At 42.6% G+C, this 27,236-nt stretch overlaps 1 protein-coding gene across 6 annotated transcripts in view; it reads left to right on the plus strand.

Annotated features, from left to right (window-relative positions):
* The window catches only part of LOC119017775 (FERM domain-containing protein 5-like), a 69,823-nt gene that overhangs the window by 18,747 nt on the left and 23,840 nt on the right, over window positions 1–27,236 (plus strand). The window contains exon 1 of one of the 6 annotated variants that reach the window (XM_037094796.1): window positions 3,180–3,204. The exons of 4 other annotated variants lie outside the window; for them this stretch is intronic. In XM_037094796.1, the coding sequence (XP_036950691.1) occupies window positions 3,202–3,204 (3 nt within the window). In that variant the 5' untranslated portion in view covers window positions 3,180–3,201. Of the gene's footprint in view, window positions 1–3,179; window positions 3,205–10,261; window positions 10,281–27,236 lie in introns of those variants that run through there. One more of the 6 variants, XM_037094802.1, reaches the window with a different exon arrangement.

Below are 27,236 nucleotides of genomic sequence, written 5' to 3' on the forward strand. Positions count from 1 at the left end.
GTCTACCTGGCAATGATGGCTCCTGAACACAAACACCCACGCAATGCACACTTTTTTGTGACTTTATTTTTGTGAATAAATGCTAATTTTGTTTCTAAGGGTGGGTGAACACTTGGTCAATAACTCAGAAAAAGATCTCCCTCTTTTTCACAGCCTACAGTTTGCAGGCAAAGAAAAAAAATGTCATCCAGCAAATAAAAGCTGGAGAGTTTTGCTCTTCAGGTGACAAAACAACACTCGACAGGGTCCTGAATCCAGGGCAGCAGTTAAACTTCACTCCTGTGTCCTGTCCTGTGTGTTATATATACCCAGGATGCTTTGTTGACCTGTTGATGTGCTGAGGTGTTTCAGGTTGTGTGAATATAAATGAATATGTGTAAACATTACAATAATACCTGCAGTCTTTATATGTGATTTTTATATTGTTTTAGCCCTCAATGCTTTTTTGTCTCCTGAAATGTTTTCACGTTCTACTCATCTCTAATACAAACAGACATCTACAGTAATTAGATTCCCGAGTTTGGTTTTGTGCTCCTCAGACATCAAGGCAAAGGCACCTCTTCATTTCCATGTTGTGAAACAATCCTGAGGCGTTAACTGATGATTAGATGCAGGATACTGCAAGCCCCCTTTCTTTCCCCCCCTTTTCTTTGTTTCCCGGCGCTGACTCCCACTGTCTCAGCCAATATTTGAGTCCTCTATTTCTCTGTCTCTTCCCAGATCTCGAGTCATCCATATCAAAAGAACAGGAGGTGCTCTGCCTCAATTAGGGGTGAAAACTGGCACATAATAGACGGGTTGTTGTTGTGGGTTTACTGTGAAACTTGGCTCCATTTACATTTGCTCCACATGATTAATGTGATGGAAGTGAGCAGAGACTCATTTGAAATGTTTTTATTCTGCCTGACCACTCTCCCCCTCACTGAACTCCACGCAGCCGCTTGATTGGAAGATTTACTTACTGACGACTCCGACTGAGGATTTGGGCGATCCCAGCACAGATGTTTTGACAAGGTCGTGGGGATTTATCTTGAAGGGCTAACTTTCTTACATGAAAATCCTTTCTTGTGCTTCTGCCTTCCTTATTAACCAGAAGTCTTCTTTTGCCAATATGTCAGAACAGCTGGACTGTATTCCATCACATCTATCAGAATCAGGTTCTGTGCAGCATAACAAGCGATTGTTAACTCAGTCCTGCACACATTAGCTTGATGAGCGATGTCAGTACTGTTGGCCGTGCATCATCTTGTCACAGCGGTACTCCATCCCAGCCAACCAGCCCAGTGACTTTCCACCGCCCTTGGATTTTTTTGGAGATGCCGGGGAAGCACGGGTCTCCATGGCAACAAGATTATTACATCACTACTCTCCAGCTGCTGTCGTCAAGCTGGTGTTTGGCCAAGCGCTGCGGCAGCCCTACAGTGACTCCACACACTCATCACTCCACACACACGAACACACACACACACACACACACACACACACACACACACACACACACACACACACACACACACACACACACACTGCTGCGCATGCCAAAAAGCCTCAAGCTGAACTATTCCAACAAGAAGAGCGTGACCATATGTTCAAACATTGCAAGGTTTTGATGTGAGGTGGTTTCTTCCATTTAAGATTTCTGGTAGTTACTCTGTGCTCAAGAGTGTTTGTGTTTAAAGGGCAGCGCCACCTGCCTTAAGCGTCTTGTATGAGTGAGATAAGAGCAAAGATGGGAAAAGTTTGCTGCTTTTCTTTGTCTTGAATATATTTTGATTTTGGACCGGTGGTCTGACAAAAAAATGGGTATTTGAAGACATCTTGAACTAATTTCTGATGTTTTACATCCGAATAATTGATTCATTGAAGTGCTGAAGAAAAAAAACAGAGGAGCATTGAAATTGAAAACATTTTTACATGTTAACTAAACAATGTCAATGAGGAAACTTTTAAAGGAGACATATTATGCTCATTTCCAGGTTCATCATTTTATTTTTGATTTTTGGTTTATGTGCTTTAATGCTCAAAAAACACGTTGGTTTTCTCATACTGTCCAGTGTTGAAGGACTACGTTTGAAATGCTCTGTTTCAGCTCCTGTCTCTTTAAGAAGCCCCTCCTGAATACTTGGCCTGCTCTGATTTGCCAGCTCACACTGGCCTGGGCCAGCATTGCTCATAGCGTTTCCAGTTGGCCTTGTTGTATGTTCACCTTCCAGGTAGCTTCACTTCTATATTGAAAATAAGTTTGAATCAAATAGAAGCAAATATGTGACAGTGTGATGTCACAAAGTCACGGCATTAAAGGGCACTTTTGGTGTGTGTTTTCTGTTGGAGAGAGGAGCTCCCATTGGCCTTTTTAACTTTCAAAACCTTTTACATGCACAAGAACTTACTGTATATAACACACTGAAGGAAATGAAAAGAAACGAAAAAGCGCATTAGTTTCCATTAATGCTAAGACCATATCATCGTAAATTGGGATATTCCTAGTCTGTGTCAGACTCTGTAGCTGTCGTCTCCACTTGTAGCCTTCGTTACCCCAGTTTGGTTTTTCGCCTTGGGGAAGGTTAGTTCTTAAAAGGTTTGGCACTATTTAAATGGGGTTAACGGTCTCTGTTAGCCCAATTTTCAGTGGGCTGGGTCCCTGTGGATGCCCATGATGGATGGCCACATGAAAGCAACTTCACCTAGATGTGCACATGCAGAAGCGGGGGGTGTGATTGGTACAAAAAGGTCCGACAGCACCATGCCTGGCATTTTTTGTAGCTCCAGCACAGCACCGTCCCCTTTCCTAACCCCCTGTCCGTGCCAACCAGGTTGTTTCAAGTGCAGGAAGGCTGAAAAATCCACCGTGTCCCTCAGCTATGCTGTTCATCAAGTTGACATTACTGCTGCAGACAGGACAGTGTATCCCAGAAGGCCTTGTGTACTTCCTGCTTCAGCGGAGGTCAGCGTGACCTTGCCGCCTGACTGAACGCTCTTCCACTCTGACTGTGGTCCCTCAGCCTCCGAACATTTATGTGTGCACAGCGTGCCGTGGACCCTGGAGTCTCACTAAGAGGAGAGAGTCGAGGATAGATGAATGTCAGGTGAGCTTTGACTGGAACGAGAGGAGTGAAGAAGGCGGAAGGGAGGATGAAAGAACTAGAGAGCAGAGGAGACCCACCTGCCCAGCTGTGGCTGTGGTGCAGTCTACCTAACGTGATGGTAATTTCACTGGATATTATGAAGTGGAAATGTAAAGACATTAATTCACTTTATACCTCAAGTTATCCTTTCATTTCGTTCATGCACGCTACTACATTACACTGTATCCTCTTGCCCACGCTCGTCCAGTTCTTACGTAAATTAAACATTTTAGCGCACATCTAAAATAAGAATTATGATGTCAGCATATATATCTGCAGAACAGTCATGGGTGGTGGGGATTAAAGATTCATAGATTGTCAGAAGGTGGAGGATAATGCCGCAAAATGAGAGGTGAGGTCCAGAGAGTAAAGCGTTGGGCGAGAGAGACGAAGGAAGAAAAAGGCAAGTAGGGAGAGGAAGCATGAAATAATTACATGATGTGTGTGTTAAAAAAAAATTGTAGGTCTGTTCCCTGTTGAGCAGTTCTAGCGCTTTACTGAGAGTTTTTCCCGCATATAGCATAAATTAAGAGAAGATGTTCGGGGAGCATCTCCATATCCAACAGTTAATTCTTCGAGCTGGATACTTATTTCTCTTGCCTTTGCCTATAAAGATCTGAGTGAGGAGGGCGGCTCAGTATGTGAAGAGGAATCACACACAGCTGGACTTAACTGCTCAGTGCAGCAGGAACTTCAAGGCAAAGGAGCTTTATTTTTATATGGCACATTTGAAACAGAGGCAAACTAAGGCACTTTCCAGGCAGTAGAAGGACATTTGAAGACACCAAGCAATAAGAAACATTATGAAATCAATAAGATAGAATAAAATTGATATGATGAGTTTAAATAATGGATAAAACTAAATAAATATGCAAATAGACTTTACCAAAAATACAGTTGGAGCACAGTAATCAGCTGAAAGTTCCCCCAAATGCAACAAAGGAAATAAAAATGCAGCAGAGAACTAATCACTGAAAGGCACAAGAGAACAGCAGAGTTTTTAATTTAGATTTGAAAGTAGCTGGAGTCGAGCTCACCGGGGATTTGGTTCCATCTGTGTGTTTCAGCGTGTTTTGTGTCTGACTCAAGGTAACAGTCGACTGCTTCCCAGAGAGCTAAGAGACCCGCTGAGTTTATATTCTTCAAGAAGATTAGAAACGTGTTTTGGCCCCAGATTATTGAACGATTTGCAAACAATCTCTTATTGTTTTTCTACCTGATGCCAGTGTCAACACGGGAGGGATTTGCTCATTTGTCTCATTTACAGAAGTATTCTGAATGAGCTGAGCAGCTTTTTGGGAAGACCACCCTGCTGAAAATGAGGGTATGAATGAGTTTGAATGTCTGGACATGAGATCTCTAATTCTTGCTATTTCTTTGAGATAATAGAATGATAATTTAGTTAGTGCCTTGATGTGGCTGCTGAGGCTCAGCGCTAACTGTCATTCTTCTTCCTCGTTGCAAAACACAATGATTTATGTCTTGTCTTTACTTAATTTAGGGACATCTTATTGCATCCTGCTGTTTTCTTGCGCCGGTCACTGATAGACTTAGTCTAAGTAACCACAGCTAGTAACAGTACCTATCTGTGTTGTCTACATACTGTAGGTGTGATTAGCAATGTTAATTTCATTTATGATTTGCCCTGTAGGGAGCATGTACAGGTTAAATGATTGTGGTACAAGAATTGAACCCTGGGGGACTCCACATGTCACGATGAATACGCCAACAACATATCCTCTGTGCATTCATCCAATTTGTGTTTTTGCTCTTGTGTGTTTTTTCTCCTAAGGGGGTCACCATAGTCCTCCAGTGTAATGAGTCATAATCCTGCTATGGTACCCAGTTAATCCAGCGGAGGACTGTTCTACTGCTGTATACAGTATCGCTTGCCATTGAAGTAGCACTCTGAGCATATATGTTCTGAGTGCCGCTTCCGATTCAAGCAACCATCACTGGAAAGTCAAAAACATACAAATTGATCAGAATCTTGCAATGAAGAATGTGCCATTCATAAGAAACAGTTCTCTACTTTCCTGTGGATTGTAATCGCTTTGACGTTCAGCCACAGCACCTCCAGCTTTTCACACGAGTCGCCTTAGTTTAACCCTGGAAAATGAGCAATCCGTCTACACTTCCCCTCCACAGCCAGAGGGGATGGAACAGAGGTGTTAAACATGGCGAGAGGTGACTTCTATTCAATTAATGGAATGTCGCCCGTTTGACATCAATTTACAACGACATTCATCTCAGAACAGATAAGTGAGCAGTGATGTCAGAATCCAGAATGACTCAGTTAATATTCTCAAATTAAATACATATTGTATTAATTAATATTTACACTGGAGCGCCTATTTTTGGGGCAGATCGGGGAAGATTGGAGTCCCGCTGTTTATTATGATAAATGTTTCATTGCTTGCTGTGTGATTTTAACTGGCAGGCATCACACTTGAATGACATTTGACTGGATCTTTAATAGAAGAGTGTATTTTGATGGTGATGTCGAAGTTTCAGAAGAGGCTTACTGGAGGAGTTTTTTCTCTCCTGTTAACGTCAGTAATCAGACTGTCTCTCCGGGCTGAATCGCTGACGTTACAGTGAATTAAAGGCGCTTCGGATTTCAAATTCATCCATACTGTGTGTATTTTTAGAGTAATTAGCATTTCCCATTACGCTCCCTGCTGAAACAGGATCTCATACCTGCAGGTGACGTGTTCAAATTAGTTTGTTGTCTGTAAAGAGGCGTTTCTGTCTGATGACTCGACAGAAGCTACCGTACCAAAGCCCTTGACTCGTACATCATTTACATTCTCCCTGCACTCTCTCCTGTAGTGTATACGTGCGGCTCAGCTGTTGCCGCTTATTAATTAGTCAGTGAGTTCTGACGCTGCAGAAACGCCTGACCTCAGTTTTCCTACAGGCCTACCTGGATTATTAATTTGCTCTTGTGGGGGATAAACCACCGCGCAAGTTCATGTCGTGAATTGTTTGAGAAGACTGTAGGGTTGTTTTCTTTGTAATTACTCAGCGGCAAAACATTTCATCCGAGGAGAGTAAATTCCTTTGGGGATGATTCATCAAAGTGCTAATTTTGTCCCCCTTCTTTACCGTTTCAGTCTGATTTACTCATTAAAACCGCTCTTATTAGTATTCTCTCACTGTCAAACTGCTTAAATCCAGATGAGAGAAGCTGGTAAAAATGATCTGCAGCAGAAAGTGTCTTTTAGAAGTTTCACTGCCCTGGATTTAAGATCTCTAGGCCTGCAGGCTGATTGGAAAGTCTTTGCCGCATGAAAGTAATGGTCGAGATTTCATGATTCACTGTTAAGTTGTTGTTAAGATATTGTAACTGTCAAACACAAGGATTGGATATCAAAGGTAAAGACACAGAACATTTTTCACATCTCTCTCCATGAAAAAAAAAAATGTAATTAGCACAATTTCAGTTCCAGTCCCAGATCTTTTATGTTTCCTTTGTATTCAGACAATCTGTATGTCAGTCATGCTACGCCTCTCTTCCACGGCAGCCAGGCTAATGACATTTAGAAAGCATCTAAAAGTCAATTACCAACACAGAGGATCAATAGTTGCTCTGTTTTTCTTAGAAAATTGAGTCAAATAATGATACCGGGACCTCAAAACCCAGTTTATTCATAATGAATCTATATTTTCAACAGACTAGCTCCCGGTCCGGTGGACTTCTTCACTCCAAACATCACGTCATTTGTTCACCTGACATTTTGCTCAATATTGAAGCAGGGGAGCAATGATTAATGTTTATCAAGCCCGACTGGTACTGAGAAACACTGCAGCTCTGCTTTAAAGACCACAAAGTATATCTGAGTGCACTCAGTTAACAGGATGCACGTGATGGACCGCTCAAACCTGCGCACATGATCTGACCTCCCTCAGATGAAACCTCAGTGCTTGTGCAGACATTGATGCTATGGATGTCTGGCTTCTTCTTAGTGTGTCAGTCAGGCTTGTTATGTTTGAGGCTTGGCAGCACATGATCATATAGTCCTCAGCAGTCAGCTGCCAGTTAAGCCTCCCTCTCCTCCTGCTTGGTGCGCAGTGAGAGTGATGCAATCGTCAGAGGTACTGGAGCTTTTAATTGAAATTCTTGTACTGCAAGTAACCGTCCTAAATGAAGTGCTGTCTCAGTGGGATGTTCACTCTTCCTCCCTAACCAACTACATGTGCTCAGCTGCTGCATTCTCTGCAGATGTTTGTCACACAACCATGTGACGTGAACATGGAAGACAATCATGAAAACAGTGAGCTAATTTTCATCCACTGCAGCGCTCTCATGGCATATCAAAAGATGAAGCGGATGTAATCCCGCTCACAGAGACCCCCGGGATGCCTTTCTTCAACGAGGACCGGCTGTCTCATGAGGCTGGTGTCTTTACCTTGCCGACGGCAGTTCCGTCAGGGAACTGAAGCTGATATATCCATCGCCGCTCTCTTCAAAGCCACCAAGATCCTTTGAGTAAAAATCATAATTATACCACACAGAACAGAGGAGCTGCTGGTCGACCACTGCCACCACCTAAACTCGTTAGCAAACAGTTGCTTATTTACACATGCAGCAGATATGAAGCAACGTTAGCATTTACTTGGCAAATTTATGTCTAATATTCAGTGTCTTTTCAGAAAGATGTCTGGCTCTCAAGTGGCTAAATGCTCCACTAGTGTCTAATTTTGTCTGCTGCTTGGTGCTGAGTGTGAAATGGATTAAACCGATGTGAACCGAACGGTGCAGCCGCGTGCTGAAAGATGCCAAAAACCTCTGTAGGGCTGAAGTAAAGTTGGGTGATAACTGCCTGTACGTTTTTACATTCATGTAGCCATTTGGTCCATTTTTAAAGATAAATGTATTGATTTTTGTTGCTTTAAAGAAAGATATCACATAGAAGCAACCTGTAGATATAAGATATGGTTGTTATGGAGTTGAAACGTGACCATAGCAACAGGCATCATTGGGCCCCCCCCAGTCAAAGAGGTGTCTAGGTCTCATGACCGGCCATTTTTCACACTTTCATTGCTTCACGCTCTAAAAGTCAAACAACTAAGAAATGACTCTTTGCTCTATTTTAATGGTCCAGAGGCTGCTGCTGTAAAGCCCAGATGGTCTGTGGTCATGGAGTGCGTGTGTGATACAGAAGTAAATCCACCTCTGCCTCTCTTAAATCCCCTTCAAATTCTATGTTTCGTCTGCTCTTATGTCCTCATTTTACCTCCTGCCTCAGTAAAGACAAACTCGGAGGGATGGACTCCAGGCCGCTCTGGTGTGTTGGACATCAGTGTTGGCTGAGGTTGCCTTTTGCAGTGCTGTTTGCCCATGTTAGCACCGCTTACAGTGTCCTACGAGACGAAGCTGGCGTGGCTGCTGGGTTTTGCTGGGCATTTGCCCTGAGAGGGGGCTTAACCCACATTTGGGCGGCGGGGGGGATCTGAGCCCTGTGAAATGAGCCAGCCTGGCCCCATGTGTGTCTTTAAACGCTGCCCCAAATCAAACATCCAGCTCCGTCTGACTTGCAGTTCTCATTAGACTTACTTTCCATCATCAATCAAGCTGCACTTCAGGCTTCAGAGTCACTCGAGCAGTCTTGTAAATTGTCAGTCAATGTTGGTTGAAGGGCAGCTAAAACTTTGCAAGGTTAAGGGGCTAAACTATAACAGCAGGATGACAGGTAACAACATCAATCAGACAAACAGACAGAAAACCTCTAATGCCGCTTCGGCCCCTGTAAGGCACCCCCGCCTTGACCTGTCTGTCTTGTCGGGTCCAAACATAAACAGTCTGAATCCCGGCGCAGGCTTTTTGTCCATTCCGACAGCGTGGTTTATATGTGACGAGTGTGTTGTTGAGCTGAGCGCTGTGTGACAGGAATAAGAACGACTCCCGGTCGTCCTCTCAGGGGCTCAGTGAATCTCTGCAGCTCTGCAGCTAATTGTCTCCTCCTCTGTGTGTCTGCATTTCCAGTGCTTGCTGCAGCTTTGTTCCTGTCACAGGCTGCTGTTTTTCTGGTATCAGTTGAGACGGCGCTGCCTCACCTGTGCAGATTTTGAGGTCATATTGTAAAATACAATTACTTTTAGGCATTGAAACATTAATATTATTCCAACGGTGATTTTCTTCATATCTATGAAATGAAACCAGCAACGTCCCAATAACTGTCAAGGATCAAGACACTTATTATCTTCCTCAGGACTTTCTCATAAGTGTCAGTGTACCTGATGTGTCGGCTCATTTGCATCATCTGTGTTTGCCTTTGGCTCAGTGCATGGATAGAGTCAGTGTTGCATGTGTTTCTCTCTCTCTCTCTTTGAGTGTGTGTTTGTGTGTGTGTGTGCTTGTCCCAGAGGGCTCTCCATCTCCACTGTCATTAAAAGAGAGCTTCTTTATCCTGGTTACCCTTGCACCAGGGAACTGCCCAGCCCCAGGGAGCACCACGCTGATTGGGGTAAAAGAATTCATCTCTTGACCTCTTGTCAGCCTAGTTAGGTGTTTTTTTTGTTGTTGTTGCCTGCAGTGATTAAATTTTACCTTAAATGGAGATGAGAGATTACAAAATTCAGCGATTCTTTCAGGAAGAATGTTCCACCACCTAGTTATTATTGCAAACTGGATATATGTCATGTTACATTTGTGGCTGGGTAGACGTGTTGTTTTTTGCAGCTGAAATGATTGAATGCATACACCTACCTCTTCACACATTTCAGCAGGACTCTGGTGGGAAAAAACATCCGTGCATCTTTTCATCAATCATGTCCATCGTCTCTCTCGTTGCATTTTGATTCATAGTCCAGCCGAGATTACATTTACATGGAATTCAGCCCCAACTGAACCAAACTGTCGAAGTAAATTGATTCAAGTTTCAATTTTCTCAACGTCGCCTTTAGCTTTCATTAGCTTAGTGATGCACAACATTGAAAAATTTGCTCAGTGAATGGATGTTTTGTGACAAAATGCACCATGGGAGCTTGTACCTTTTGACATTTTTTTTTTTTTCAAAGAACCAGATATTTTCTTACGCAGTTCTTAATGTTTCTGTTCAAAAAACAAAAAAAAACATCGATCTTTGCAGCCCTGTTACAGCAGAATAATGCAAAACTACGGGGCACCCTCATCAGACCGAAAAATCCAAAGTATGTATTTCTTCCATTCTGGTTATTTTCTTTCTTACTCACAGAGCAGATTCAGTGAAGCAGACAAAAACTTGCAATTTATTTTAATTGGACATAAGCTCACCATCTATTAGCAGATGGTGTGTCAGTCTGAATTGCAGTCAGTACTTTTGTTTGACTGGCAGGTGTAATATGCTGGCTTGGTCTTAATGTGCTTTGCCATGAGTCAGCTGAACTCTGCTGAATACATCCTGTATGTGCTGGTTCTGTTCTGGGACGCTTGCTGTGTTTCGACTGACTTGCATTGTAATGATTCAGCAAAACCAATTTCAGTCCTGGCTTCCTTTGGATCATTCTTGGGATTTGCAGGTGTTGGAAGTTGGAAGGTTGCTGTCCATGATGGCTGTGTGGCTCAGGGGTCAGAGCCAGTGTCTTGTTATTAGAAGGTTGCTGGTTCAGTTCCCCTTGGCTGCATGTTAAAGTGGCCTTGAGCAAGATACTGAACCCCACAACAGCTCCTGATGTGCTGGTTGGCACCTTGCATGCCATCAGTATATGAATGTATGAATTACTGTAAGTTGCTCTGCACATCAGCATCTGCTAAAACTTAAACGTAATACCAAATGCTGCTATGATGTGACATAAGTCAGTAGCCTCGGTGAAGGAAGAGGAATGTTTAAGGCAGTTGGTTAGAACTACCACTCAACACAAGCTTTTAAAAAATATATATTTCGGTAATTGGTTCAAATGTATTCCAACTGCACTTGCTTTGATTCAAAAAGAATAACAAGTCTCATTTAATATGTCCAATTGTTCTGTTGTATGTTTTGCGATCTAGTTTACTGTATATGAGCACGATATGTCAGATTAGTAGCTCATGATATATCTGTTTTATTCTTTCATGAATGCAGCCTGATGCATTTATGTCTGTTTTCATGCATTTTGTTTTTGAAGCAGCCAGGTTCTTTTTGGTACATTTCACTGCCTTCCCTCTGCATTGATAGATAAAACCTTTCAGAAGTGTCATTTCTTGAATTTCGACTCGATGGAAGAGCAGAAAACAGCATGTCACTCTTCATTTAGATTGTGCTCAGTTCTGGCTCACAGGTCTTTCAAAAGTTTAGTGAAATTCTAAACCCGTGCTAATTTCCTACTTTTAGCGAGGCAGGCATGGTGAGTGCTCCTCAAAGAGCTCGTCCTCTAATGGGATCCAGCAGGCCTGAATATATTGACATGATGTGACTGGACTGTCATCTAGTCACATGAGTTGGTTCGCAGTGACTCTTGTCATTGGAGATCTTTGATTCTGACGCTGGTGATGTAATGTGACAGAGCTTGGGGAGGGGGTGGGGGGCGACTAGAACGGCGAAGAAAGGCAATGAAAGAGTACAGAACTCATCTCAGGCCGCTGGTGCAAATTATGGGAAATGAATGTGCTCTGCCGTCAATTCAAGTCAGTTAATGTTGATGTTGTGCTCCGGATAAAAAATTAGCAGTGCCTTTGTCTGCACCTGCTCACACTTAACGCTACGGGCTTTTACGTGATGAGTTCCATATAACTCTGACACTGGAGGCTGTAATTGTACTGTGAGGTTCTGGATAAAAGACCGCTGGCTGGGTCCCTGTTGAGTTGATTTGATTAAGTAGGAAAAGCATAAAAATTGTGCTCCAATTACCAATTTCCAAAGTAAATAAAATCTACATCCACTGATCCTGCTGTTTGCCGTGCTCATGCCCCGGTCTGCCATCACTTTGATCCTCAGACAAAACTTTGTCACTTCTTGCCATTTTTGTCCCCTTCATGCCGCTGTTGAATGATTCAGAGACCAAAGGGGTGATCTGGGTATGACAGTATCCTTTGGTGTGCCCAATTATAGGAATAAATCCAACGCCGCACAAGAGGAACGCTCACATTTCATTTTAAAACAGATTATTTGACAAACTCTGAGAGTATAACCTCTTCAACTAGGCTTTCAGAGTGCAGCCCTGAGGCAGACGGAGCCGACTTTAAAGACCAGAGGTTGTGGATAACAGCCCAATAAGGGGGGAAGAGAGCCTTTGATAGTGCTTCGTTATCCTGCAGGCAGCTGCCTTGACACATGAGCTTTCTTGTTCTTTTTGTTTCGACCAGAAATCAAGTTTCCAAGCGTCCCTTCATTTCCCAGCGCGGCAGTAATGCGAGTTGTTCACGGCTCACGTAGCAATGTCCAGAATTCAATCACGAAGTCTGCTCGTCTTATCTACACGCACACGCTCTCTCATTGTAGAGAAAAACTTGCTCTCAACTTTGTGTCACCGTCAGCTGTCATTTTATCATTTCCTGCTGTTTAGACTGAAACTGTCAGATCTCTTTACCCGGCAACAGTGCCGTTAATCACCACTGCTGCTATATATAAAGAGAACTTCTTCAAAGAATTGAATCGCCAAAGCTCTCTGTTTAATCACTCGTGCAATGGAAATGGCATTCAGTGTGAATTTTCATGTCACAGGCAGCACGTTGGCATTTGAGGTGCATGAACTGCACTTTGAGTGTGTGTGCGGTGTATGTTGAGCCTGACGGAACGAGGTGAGACGTACATGCAAGTATGACAGCGCAAGGTGGGATGTTGGTATTTTGCAAAGCACTCGGTTCTTTGACATTGCGCCGTGAAAGATGTCAAGCAGCCGAGCCTGATTTCAGATGATAATCAGACTGATCCAGTCGATCGTCTCAGCTGGCTGCAGCGTAATCCTTCGGAGTAACTAGAACCGTCAAAAGTTACGGCAGTTAAAAGCGTTTGTTTTTGCTGCAGACGGGCTGAGGTCATTACATCAGTTTCTTACAATGTTACGGAAACGTTTCGGCGATTCAGACCCTTTTGTTGAATAGTAAGATGTATTATGTTGCCATAAAAGACAAAGTCTTCATCATCAGACTCACACTGATTGATCTTCTTCTATGCCAATGGTGTGTAGTGTCAATGAATTAAAACATCTCAACAATATAACCCTCGCACTGATCTTGATAACTGCCAATTTTTTATTTTACCGGCTTCAACAAGATCTTACATGTGATCTTGAAATGTGAGTGAAACTGAGTGATAAACACTGCAGGAGCAGAGCTTTCTTGGTTGATTTACTACGAGCTTGTTGTTCTCTAAACACTTGTTAAACACTTTTTTCTTATTTCCGCACCCTCCTGAGGTTCATAATTTCGTAGCGAACGATCGTCTTCCACGCTGGGTTTCCACATTTGAGCGTATCCAGTGTTGAAGGTCCTGTGTGGGTGGCTAATCACTGCTCATGTGTCGAGGTTGTATGGATGAGATGAATACAACAGAGGGCTGTCATGCCTGCAGGTTACAACACAGGAAAATACAGTAGTGTAGTATTGTTTGTGGAGCTGGGTTACGAAAGGAGACCTTCTCCACGCATTTAGAAAAAAAAAAAAAAAGACAGTTGATGTGAATGATAGGCATAGGAGCGTTTCATATGAGTGTATAGTAAAAGGTTCTGATCTGTAATTAAGCTAGTATACCATCTGTTTCTGGCATCTCTGATGTAAACAAGTGTGTTCAAATAGAGGTGGTTTGCCTGCAAGATGGCTTTTCTCTCTGGATGAATGCTGAAATCGTAGCTAAAGTGTGTGGGCAATTATGCCACTGAGAAAATTACTCTCAGCAGGCATTTAAAAAACAAATAAATTAGCTTATGAACAGTAGGAATAATCCCTTTAACTCTGTCTGAATGAGTATCCAGGGAGGTTGAAAGCCAACAGAGTAAAAAAAAAAATCAATCCAATGACAATAAATGGGTTGGCATGTGTTGGCAAGAGAGGATCACAATGAAGTAATTTAAACAAAGAGGCGAAGGGTAAACTGTTCACAGTCCACTGCTCGGGAATATTGGATGAGACTGTTTTGTTTGTGGCATCTGGTTGCTGAATCAAATGATACCTGAGCGAGTGTGCACTGAGCTCACAGCAGTCACACACACACACATACGTAAGAAATATGTAAGAAACACTCAAATCTTAGCAGGCAGTGTTGTTCACACATTTCTTTTTCTCCCCGTTTTGTAGTAAAGAAGTATGGATTGAAGACTTTTCCTGACAGAGTGAACCATCCTCTCAGTTGATGTCGAGGGTTCTGTCCTCTGGACTTTTTCTCTTCACATCCACCCACAACAATGACAATGACTGCAGGGGAAACATCTCAGACGGCTCAGCAAGACTTCAGCTGGTGTCATAACCGCCTGTGATAGTGGTATCCTCTCATTTTTCCTAAGTGTTGCTAGTTTGGATACAGGATCCTGGCTGTTCAGAGCAGCTGTGTTTTCTCTTACTGTAAAAGAAGCACAGCTTCGTCGGTTTTTCTCAGGAACGCGGCTCGCTTTATCAGCGGATCGGCACAAGAGGGAAGCTGTCTTACTGCTGCTCTGGCTCAGTTTTCCATTCATAAAACCATTCTGGCAGCATCCTGACTGTTATGACTGCACACTGACGGTCACATTGTCCCCAAAGGAAATAAACCAATTCATCCGATGAACAAGTGTGCTCATGGTGCATTCTGGGGGAGCTTGAGGAGGGATAATGAAAAACCCTTTGTGTGGAGGATACATTGCCTCTCTGTTGTGTGAGGGCATGTCTGTGTGTGTGTGCACACCACCTGGTACGGTGATGAGAGAAGATAATGATAAACCCTGTGCATGTGTGCTTGTTTGTGTGTGCGAGTGATAGCTGAGCCTGAGTGCCTGGTGTGTGTATGTGTGTGTGTGTGTGTGTGTGTGCGTGCACGTGCACGTGCGTGTGTGTGTGTGTGTGTGTGTGTGTGTGTGTGTGTGTGTGTGTGTGTGTGTGTGCGCGTGCGTGTGTGTGTGTGTGTGAGCTCTGGAACAGCCCGGTGTCCTTCTGAATCCTTGTCTGGATGCAAGCGCAGCAGATGCAGGGCGCCTGCTTCCATCATGGACCATGATCAGTAACACGTTTGACCTGCTGTCTGCTCGGTCAGGGCAACAGTATCGGTGAACCGCTGTCTGTGGTGTCAGAGCTCCAAGTCTTTTGTTACAGCCTTTCTCTTCGCTCTAAATGTCACATTTTTCTTTGTAGATGTTTTTTTTTTTTCTTCGCATGTCATTTAAACTATGTTTTACCGGGTTGTTCGCTCGCTAATTCGATCACAATCTCACGCTCTGAATCGTGTCGCTCACCTCTGCACGCTGAGTCAAATGGTTGCTCAGCCAAATAATAACATCAGTTAATCTCGTAAATGGACCGCTATTATAGGGTCCAGGAAGCTGAGTAGCTGGTGGGTAAAGTGACCTCGGGGCATTTGCTGCAGTTATCCTCTCAATACTTAAACCACTTATTCGTGACACTTTGCGGGAAGGTAAAACATAGAAGGCACCACAATGGAGATTTATGTTTGCATCAGCTTTATATAAAAAGGGCCCAATCATGTTTCCAAGTTTTATGCCTACCCCTCATTCTTGAGTGAACCCCTCGCCCTTATGGCCAGAGTTAAACCAGGTACTGGTGGAAATGTTTTCAAACTTTCAAGCACCTCATATGCCACCAATTTCATGCCATCAGTCAAGCCCTCAAATAAGAAAGAACACGGCGCTAACATCAGCAACCCGCGCTCCCCCCCAGCGAGTCAGCATTGATACTATAGTGGTATAACATCAGCTTGTAGGCACGATTGTTTCATGCTTGTCATAAGGAAAAGGACCCTGATGCATTCGAACCACAGAGCTCTCAGATCCCTGCGTTCTGAAAGATCTCAGTTTAGAGGACCATGTAGCCGCAGCACTTTGCTCTACTCCTCTAGCCCAACAAGATTCAGGGCTTCCTTTGAGTGAATGTGCAAAATGGAGGGGTAGAGCTAAGTCGTTGGGGTGTATTGGAGTTCTGCCAAGTGTCGGGTAAACTCATGTCAAGTAGACATCTGAATACAGATGTAACGTCTGAGGAATTAAGCAGTGCATGTCAGGTGTAATGTAATATTTTAGAAAAGAACACTGTGATTGGTGTTATTAGTCTTGTTAGTCTGTATTATTGGGGAGAAAAAAAGTTCTGGTGATCCATCCAAGATTGTTCTGAATTGTTTTCTCTTCTGTGTATGACTTTTTTTCAAACTATTTCTGGATAATATTTCCCTTTTTTCCATCTGTGAAAACAGTTTTTGGCATGTTGTTTTTAAATAATTACCCAGCCAGTGTATTGGAGTTGATAATAATAATAATAAATTCAATCTCATAAATGATGAGGTGGAAGTTTTGTTGGATGTCGTGCGCAGCACTGCCCTGGACAGATCTTAAGTTGTCTAATTATTTTTCCTTTTTCTCACGTAGCAGCTACTTCCGCTCCATTTATGAGTGTGTTTTTTTAATTGGTTGGAGTTCTTCATGGTTGGTGACTTCCAGAGAAACTGCTTGACAGTTGCTGCGCTGTGAGCTGTTATTCGCTGCAGTAAGCTTCCTCTCACTGATCCTCCTGGTCTGGGTCAAGTTTGCGTGGACGTGACTTTGTTCAAATTAATCTGGACCTTGTCTGTTTTGGTTTAACGAAGATCAGAGGTCTTCTGGAAACCTTTCTGCTGTCTGTTATTTCCACCTGCCTTGTTCCTCTCTGGTGTTCTTCTCCCTGCTCTCGGACAAGTTGTTGTCGCTCTCAGTAATGGGTAGAACAGTAGCACTTCCAGCCAGACCTTTGTACTGCCAGTGTGTTTGATTGTGAGATCAGGTCATGAAAGAGGAATTTCCTCCTGTTAATGGCCCAACAGCTTCATGACCAAAACATTTTTATCCACTGCATGGCTCTGTTGGTGTCAGTCTGTCGGTTGGTTAACAGTTTGGTGTCCATCAATCCATCTGATAGTTGTTCACATGCCATGAATTGTGGTCCAGATGTGGTTCTCAGAGGGTGACGCCTGCTGACTCTGGTGATCCCTCGAGTGCCACCATGAGGTTGATGTTTCTGGTTTAAGATGAAATATCTTATAAATATTGGATGGAGTGAAATGGAATTTGATTCAGACATTAATGTGTCCCTTCACGTAACAACTTTGGTTTATCTGGCACCGTTATCGGGTCAGAAACCTGCAAACCTCAAGACATTTCCACCATCCTTAGTGTTCTTAGTGTATAGTTATTTTAGCTAAGATGGTAAAAATGAAAGCATATTAGCATTGTCATTGAGTGTTTAGCTTGAACCAGTGTTCCTCAAGGAGTTGCTAGCATGGCTGTGGATAACAGTTCTTATCTCAGTTAAATCTAACTGGATTGTTAATAGTAGAATGACATATTCTGGAGACCTTTACTCATTTTAATAAACCTGAATCCATCTGGATGAAGCATTACTTCTCAAGCAAGAGTAATCCAAAGGTTTTAATGAAACCATGCAGTTTTTTTTTTAATCCCTCCCCTTTAACACTTGTGGACTGTTACTTTGCTGATTCATCACCCACCTTTTCATCCTGATGTTTGCCAAAAGTCTGAAAAGTCTATTTTTCAGAGAGGTCAGAGGAAAGTGGCAAGCTGGGAAATGCGGTCGTCCTGAGGTGTAAAGATGATACGGTGACTACGTAAACGACACAAGCACGCAACCAAAGCTGTAGCTGCAAAGTTCGAATCAGTTTGTTCAGCTGTGAGCACTTCTGGTCTCATCATTGTCACGATGACAATGAGACGTTATTTGCGAGTAAGCTCTAAACATGCTCTGCTGTAATGAGCTTTGTACTGAAGCCTGTTTGAGAGACATCTGTGAGTTTACACCTTGACAGGCGCCAGATGGCACAGGTATGTAGGAGTGTGTTTGCAGCGATGGTTAAACTGCATCTGAAGGAACAGACTTGGTAAAATGATGGCGCGTGGGATGTTTTTATATTATTCTATCATACCTTAAATTAAGTTTGGTCAGACATGTATACGCTCATCTTGGTTCTACAGCCAGCTAAATTAGGTTTGTAATTGCAGCTAAATGTCTAAATAGACCCCGAGACTCAAGTGAGGTTTCGTTCAGAAAAACCTGAGACTGATAAATGAAAGTGTGGAGAATATTACATTTCTATTTGCAGAGAGTCTCCTGTGATCAGCAGCAATGTTCCAGATTTTTGGCACAGTTTAGTGGATCCAATTTAGCGTCCCCTCATTTCTTAAAAGGCTCAGTTCAGGATGACAGCACTAGTTTAACGCGAGAAAAATTACACGTCAGAGATGTCTCGAGGCCAGAGTCGACTTCTTTGCCGTTTTGAACTGAAAATGACATCACTGTTGAACTCTGATGTAGATGAAATTGTACTGAATATGTATTTAATATAGCCAAACAACGACTTTTATTGAATTTCTGCCTTTGCTGATTTTGACCGATATAATAAAACAAATGTAAGTTCATACATTGTTACTGTATGTAAACAAGACAGCAGCTACAGCTGCTATGGTCGAGGACGGGTCTGCTTATCAGAATCAGAACAAAACTGTTGAGAACCAACATCGGGTCTAAATGAACCACATCACACTGAAAGGAAAAAGTCTGCTTCAGGTCTCAGTTCTTGTAAATCAGGGCCCAAGAATTTTTCCTCTTCATATTAAATTAGAACCTGGATTATTAGTCAGGTCTGTCCCTGTGCTGCAACTGCACTATAATGTTTCATTCTCCTGTGGTTCTGTTTTAGTTATTTTATCCACTCTTTAATGTTACCCATACAAATCCCATTTTTATGTCTTTTTTTATGTTCTCTTGTGTTTCTTATCTTAATGCCTTCTGTGTCTTGTGTTAAGCACTTTAAATTGCCTTGCTGTTGAAAAGGTGCTAAGCAAATACATTTGCTCTGCTTTTTTTTGGAATCGCCGTAGTTAGACTGCGAGCCCACTGTGAAAATGTTGACAGAGCATACTGTACAATGCTGCAGAGCTCGTTTAAATGCCAGACACGGCGCCAGCTCTTACCTCTTCTCTACAGAGAGCAAGCATTCAGCTGCACTCCCACTTGACTTTGAAACAGCTCCCCGGTCTGAATTTCATCTTTTTTTTTTTAAACTTGCTCGTTTGTTTTTCTGTTTCATGGCTGCCGTCTATTGATGTAGCAACGAAAGACCCTCGCTAACTTCTCATTGTCTGCTGCTTGCTCAAGATTTGAACACATCATTATCTCTATACTTTTTGCTATGATGACTTGATAGCGAGCTTTGGATCTCTGCTGGTCTGCTGTCAGAGGGTTTTGATGTACTCTCACAGTTACATGAGCAATGCCAATATTCAACACTGGAAGTCTGTTCATACAATTATGTGAACTAGCTGCAATGATTCGTCCCAAAGGATTAGTTAATTGAAGGTAAATGAAACGCCAACTGTTTTGATAATCAAATAATCGTTTTTAAGCTATTTTTGTCACAAATGTTCTTCTTCAGTGTCAGGATTTGCTGTGAAGACTCGTTGGGCCTTGTACTGATGGTTGGACAGAAGAAGCAAAGTGAAGACATCACTTTGGACACTTTTGGACATTTTGTAGACTAAACCAGGGCTGCAGGGTGCAACTATTTTGGTCACACATGCACCCAAAAATCTGTCAAGTGCATCTAAACATTTCCATTAGTGGCACCAAAGCCCCTGAATTGAGGTTATCGCCATTTCTAGTTGAGTGCGATGTGATTTCAATGAAGAAAAACATGTATTTCCACCTCTATTCCTAGTTACAAGCATTGATAATGTGTTCATAAATTAGATTCAAACGTATTATTGGGTGCACCTAAATGAAAAAGGTAGCTGCACCAGTGTAACCAGTGTAAAAAGTTAGTTTGGTTTTATATCTCAGCTTTAAGATCCTGAAAGGACTCGCTGTAAGAGCACTGTTCAGTCCCTCGAGCTGGAGGGTTAACGGAAGGACAGAGAGAACTGGTGCTCAGTGGTTTGTCTGCTTTTATGTCGTGCACATCACTGCCTGCTGCCCTGAGAGACTGTTCAACTGGGGCTACAAGACACATTTCTTTCTTTTGTACCTCTACTTGATGTGTTCACCTTTTCTTTGGTCATTTCCCTCTTCCATTTCCCATCAATCAGCTACAATCAGCTTCCTGCCTTCTATCCAGTGCCTCTCTCTTCTAGTACATTCAGGCAGTGGTGAGCACTCAGAGTACGGATGCCTCTATAACTCTTGTGGGTTTCCTGCTCTCAGAACCATTTCTCCACTGTCACATGTCTGCAATGGAGCTCCTGGGAGGCGGAGCCTCTATCTTGACGAAAACAATTTGCACAAGTGAGCACTGATTGGGAACGCAGTCCCAGCATCACTGAGTACAAGGTCGGTAAGATGGCAGCCTGCTGACAGTGAAACTCTTTTTAAGAGGATCTCCGTCTCTCAGTCTTGCAGTGTAGGGGTTTTTAGAGGCATGTAAGTGAACATGAAAAAAGTTGTGTTGGAGCTGTATTACACTGTAGTCAGGTAATGTGATTAAAGCAGGTTGTTGTCTCACATGTTGGTAATTGCATTGAACATCAAGAAGCTCTGTTGTTGGAAGGATTCTTTTCTGAAGGAGATACTGTCTTTGAGGGTGTTGAATTGTGAACAATTTCAACAAAAAACAAACAAAAAAAAATTCATAATACGGACTGATACCACTATTGTTGTGTTGTGTTTTTCAGTACAAATCTGACCCGGAGCCTGTTTGTTGGCATCATTATTGTCTTACATGCCAGAAAGGGCAGAGATCTGTTTTATCTATATGGATTTTTAAATGATTGTTTTCTAACATTGCCATACAAGTTTCTGCCCACTCTTTGCTTGATGTTTTTGTGTTTTTGTTGTCAGGCTTAGTGTCTGTGCTTGAATATATAATGTTCATGTTGATCTTTTTATTTTGGGTTACTGCTAGAATAACTTCCAATGTGCTTCCAGTTCTGTCTGAAACGCTCTGTTTAAGCTCCTGTCTCTTTAAGGCCCCTCCCCTTCCCCCGAATACCTTCTGATTGGTCAGCTCACACATGCCTGACTAACAACAACAGTGAAACTTTTGGGCTAAATCAATTATTTCATGCCAAACTAGCCATTGGGCATGAATGTGTGACATGATGAAGTCACAGAATTAAAGGCGGAACTACTGATGTGGCGTTTCAGGAGCAGTAACTTCTAAGGTTGCTCGATATAAAGCTATAAATCCTCATAAAACTTTTTTGTTGAAATGTGTTTTCTATTTCTATTTGTGTATGGATTTAAAAAGTAATCAGTGAATTTATTCATGAGCTTTAAAAGAGCTAGTAGGCATATGTTTGATCACTGGATAGAGGCTCGGCATTTACTGCTGCCTTCAATCTTTATGCTAAACTGAGCTGAGTTAATCAACTTCTTGCTCTTGCAAACATGAGTGTGGTATCAATCATGTCATCTAACTCTCAGCAAAAAAGTTAATGAAAGCTTTCCACCAAAAATAAATATACTACAGTTTCTTAACTTCAACTAAGTTTTGTGAAAAGCCTTGATTGTCAGAGCTGGAAACCAGAGGACATCCCATCAGATGTGACTGAAAGTTAATGCAGCCTAAAGTACAAAAGAAAACATTTTATTATCATATTCATAAAAATTCTGCTCAAGAAAATTCAAAATACTCCACTCGGAAGAGAAATAAAACATTAAGGCAATTACAGAGTGAAAGCACGGGCACATGATAAAAGATGTTCTTCCAGCCCTATTTCACACACAATGTTGTTTCTAGAGTTAGGTTGAGGTTAAATCCAGGGACGTGTGATTTAGCCGGAGCAATTTGAATAAGTGCCGCTGTGCTGTGCTGTGCAGCAAGAATGAATCACCAGCATACTGCCAAATGTAAAGTAATGGCTGTTCAAATGAATAAAGTTCCAATCTTATACAGTTTTGGGGAATTTCATGGGGAGGATGGGGTGAGTCTAATCTGTAAGCAGTGGTCTGAGTCATCCACGTAGGATTACCAGTGAGTAAGGATTTTCGTTCCCCTTTTTTTTTGCCACGGTCAGCATTTTGTACTGGTATGTGGCCTGACATTTTTAGATGAGTTGGGCTGAATTGGTGCCACTTGTGAAATAACAGCTTCTCCCATGCTTTTCTTGATTGGGGTGCTGAAACAAAACTTTCCCACTTAGTGTTTTGTGTCTTACCTTTTGGTTCATCTGGTTATGAGATGCATTCTTGGTGAGTCTTTTAATTTGTATTAAGTGTGTTTGCATTATTTTGGATCCCACCGCTCCACCTCTGATTGGCTTGCAGCTATTGTTTTTTTAATGATGCTAGCTTTGACTGCTTCATAGTCCTGATACTCTGTGCTAAATGCATCCATGACATATTCAGAGTTCCTGCTCTCAGCTGTCATCCCATGTCTGTACATCAGTGGGTGCCCTGGTGGTCTGCTTAACAACCAGAGGGATCGAGGGAAGTCAGTGGGCCATGATAAATTCAATGACTAGTTTGTTTTTTTCTTAACTTTATGTTTTATTGCTCTCTGGTGGTTGTGTCTGTGCTTTTCCTGAGGTTGGTTTTGAAAATAAACAACCAATTGTGGAGCTAACACTGTGGGTTGTGAGCTGTAGTTTCCCCAGTAGATACCCCGACACCTTTGGCTGTCACAGCTGAAGGGTTTCTGGGCTAGTGGACAAGACGGGTGTGTCCCAAGTGGAGAAGCAGCAGACTGGGAGGCTGAAGAAGTCGGTGTGTTTACTTGGAAAAGTACAGCTCGCAAACTGCTATAAAAGAACCGCAAAGACTGGCATAACCAGAGGCATGCAACCAACAGTGGTAACCAATCAGAGGAGAAATAGGGCAGATATTGCAAGAAAATCTGTGGGATCCGTAATAACACATTTTTAATTATTTGTTGTCTTTGGAAAGAGCCAGGCTAGGCTGTTACAGCCTCAATCCAAAGCTAACCTAACAAACTGCCAGCTGTAGTTTTGTACTTTACATGCATGAGTAGCTATTCTTCTTATTTAACTCTCGGCAACAGAACTAATGAGTATTATTTCCCAAAATGTTGAAATACACCTTTAAATTCCAAGCACTGCATCAGGGGCATTTTTAGTTGCATTACACAGGATTACTAACCAATACCCCTTCCAATAGCTCTGTGATTTCAAACCAATTTGTTTTTCTTAATTTGAGAACAAGTACCTGCTGCTGATTACGAAGTAACTCAAATGTCTACAAAACAAACATGAACAGCTACCCGACCTATCTGCAGATGGCATTGCAATAAAACTGATTGGTTCCCTCCATTAGATTGTCAAGGAAGGCATGTGGAGTATAAATCTGAACACCATTCAGCTGCTGACTGACGGCAACAGCCACTACGGTCTGTCACTTCTGTGCCTGCTCTCCAGAGTATGAAAAGTACACATTACCATTTCATAAGATTATAGTAAGCCATTTACAGGCTTTGCTGCTCACGGTCTTGGAGGGTGCAACTTTAAGAACAGTGAAAATCAGCATAATGATCATTCGCTGAAATATTCTTTCTGTCAACACTGCAGCTGAGCCACAATGAGGCGAGTGTTGTTTAAGACCGCCATAAACCGTTCCCAGACTTAATCACCTGCTACCCGTGAGCTCAGAGCTATATGTGAATACAAAACTAAAGCAAAACATCGTCAAGCACCAGATGCTCCCCCCGAGCAGTAACCTTTCAGGACCATTTGCTCAGTTGTTGCAATTTCCATCCCATAGCTTAAAGTGACACCATCATTTATTGATGTGGTGTTTCCCAAGCTGATATGGAATCCGTCTCAATAATTAATCTGACGCAAGCCCGGGCCAGGCCGAGGGAGCGGCGTGCTGCTGCTCATGCTCCGCTGAGGACCACAGTGATCATTTGGCCCCAGTCTGGGTTATTTCCATCTCTCCGTTTATCACTTTTATTATAGCTGTGATGAAACACTGCGCGTGCCTCCATAAAGCACTTACGGGCCTCCGCTTGTTTAATACATTCCTCTCCCACTGACAGGCCAGCACTAATCTCATTTAGCCATGACTCACCATGGCTAATATCACGGCTGCCCGCTGCATACCCCCCCCCCATACTATTACTACTCTTATCACTAGTGTGTCATATTTCTTATAAGGAACATATTACCTACATGAACACTGGCTCACACAGGTGCTTCCACTACAAAGCTGCTATTCCTGCCAGCAGCTACCTTTACTACTACTTCTGCTGCCACAACAAGTCATTTCTGCCATCCTGCTTCCTTCAATTTGACAAACCCATTGATGCCAGAATCCATTTCCTTCTGCTTAACTGAGTACAAATTACATTGGCAAATGTCCTTCATGTTTTGTTTTCCCTAGTTCTGTCACTACAAACATGACTGGAAACTGTTCTGATGTTTTCTGAAAATGGGCGGCTTCGGCTCAGGAGATACGGCAGTCATCCACCAATCGGAGGGTCGTTGGTTAGATTCCTGGGCCCTGCAGTCACGTGTTGAAATGTCCTGGGCAAGGACCCAGTTTGAGCCTGACGGCTGCTGCATCTCTGTGTGACTGTGCATATGAATGGTTATTGCTCCATTGTTCCTGATGAGCAAGTGACACCTCGCATGGTAGCCTCTGCTACAAGTGTATGCATGTCTGTGTGAATGCTGATTTGTGTTTTTAAGCACGTTGAGTGGTTCTAAAGACTATAAAAGCACTATATTTACACAGTCCATTTACCATTTAAAGATAATCAGTAGCTTCAGGCTTACAGATGTTCAAACACCACCTTGTACAGTGGTCACACGCTTGGCAGCGTCTCACGCAGCGGTTACATCAACACCATCCAACTCCAGCTCCTGACATGACAGTCGAGAGTCACTCATGTACATGTAATGTTAACATGATGTGACACTCACTGTAGAAATGTTGACATGACAAGTACATTTTTTAAAGTATCTGTGGTCAACAGAGACATTTTACTCCGGCAAATGGGAAGTTCAGTCACTACCTAAAGCTGATGACATGGTGAGAGTCGGTCTGTAAATTGACTGTTGCACAGATGACTTGGCGTGCATGACTTGCTCATTCGTGTCACACTTCATCGTACCCTCACTTATGAACACTAACTTATTACACTTACATACAATTTACCTTCATCTGGGGGCTTTCATGGCCTCTCGACTTTGAGGTGCTCATCCTCGCTCTGTTTGCTGCAAACCACTCAAGCTCGGTGATGAGGTCTAATCTTGAGTACCCCACTGAAAATATGTTTGATTTACTGCAGATAATGTGGATACAACCTGTTTTCTGGTTCGAAGCAGCTGGTGGCTTTTAGCATTGGCCCCCCCACCCCTCACCCCCAAATTCCTATAGATACTCCTCAACTAGACACCGCAGTGGATCCTGCATTTGCACAGTCCACAAAGAAGGTGTTCAAGGTAGGGCGGGCAATCCTGGAGAGGGAAAGTTGGTCCCAGCAGAGACTGTGTGTATCACTTTACATATCACCTGTTTGTAAATTAACATTACATCACACCATGCATATTTAAAAAACTGGTGTTTGTTTACTGTGATAATTATGATGGTGCTGCTAATTGTTGGAATTGGTCGTATGGCGGAAATGCTAATCATGATGTTATTGGCTGATGTACAGTTTAATTCATTTTATTGCTCACAGAGGACTTTTGGATATTTTGGGTGATAACAAAAGATCAACCTCAGCAGTATGTTATATTTTCAGGTAGACATTTGAACATATTCAGAAAGTGTGCTCACCCTCACTAATCTAATCAGCCAGCCTGTAATGTAAAAGAATATTTCAAACATGTGGTTGAATAAGCATGTCATGGAAACCCCACAGTCATTAAGAGACTTTGGAAGATTTAGAGATCTTCATCTGCAACCCTACATGAAAACCCTGTTCAGCATAATAATTGCAGGAAAATAAACATATTTTTGTGTCTATTCAGCTTCTTTATTCAAACACTGAAGTCTGTTAGTCAGTACGGACTAATTCCAAATGAACCCACAGAAACTCAGGCTTACATTAAGCTCATTAATAGTTCCAGTTCTCTACAACATGATGTGATGAGATGGCAGTAAAGCCATGCTTTGTATAGTGAATTGCGATGTAGCATTACTGAAACTCAGCTCAGTGAATCAGTTTCAAAAGCCTGATTACAACAATCTCACTGTAGTAACCAGCTGCCATACAAAAACATGACTTTTGAAATAGATTTCCTTGCGGACTTGATGTCGTCGTTGACGGTGCAGCTTTTTCTGCCAACTATAAGCACTTCACACAATGCAGTGCATCCTAAAGAATTCATGCACAAACAAAAATCAATCCCACTGCAAAGCCTATTGTATAAGTCCCGAAGCCTATAGCCATTTATCTCACTAGCAGATGATTTTATTTCCCAATGTTTTGGCAATAAAAGGGGTTTAATCCTAAAATAGCATGGATGTAATTATTCCCCCCACAGCAATAAAACTTTAGGGAGTGAAAACTGTTAGAGAAGCAATTCCCACACTGAAATCACATGATCCCAAACCACATAAAGCAGGTGCAATTTATCTACTCAAAAGCAATAAAACAGAGCCTTAACTGGCAACATATAGTATTTCCTCAGTGTAGCCGCCACTGTATTGCAGCTGGGCTCTGGGTTTAAATCTCATAAGGATGTTGAAGAACACTTAACTTCAGATCGATAATGCTTCTGCCTCAGAGCACTGCCTTTGTGTCCCAGCGGAGCCCCGGTCAGCTCCCTGAAGTTCAGAGTGTCTCATCAGTATGCAACACAACACCACATATACATTACGAGTGTGTGGTCAGCTGCCTATGGGCGAGAGAGAGAGAGAGAGAGAGAGAGCGAGTCTGCAGCCTGTATTCCATGGTGTTTAATCGAGGCCAGACAATGAGAGTTTGGAAGTTAGAGCGTGCTTCGATCTCATTGCTGCAAACTGCATCAGAGTGCAGAGTCAGGTAAATTACCAGGAACAATAGGATTACCTGCGCCCGCCGTAACGCACAATAGACAACCTGAGATCAGCGGCTCTTTATTGAGTCG

This window comes from Acanthopagrus latus, chromosome 4, assembly GCF_904848185.1.
Source record: "Acanthopagrus latus isolate v.2019 chromosome 4, fAcaLat1.1, whole genome shotgun sequence".
Lineage (NCBI taxonomy): Eukaryota > Metazoa > Chordata > Actinopteri > Spariformes > Sparidae > Acanthopagrus > Acanthopagrus latus.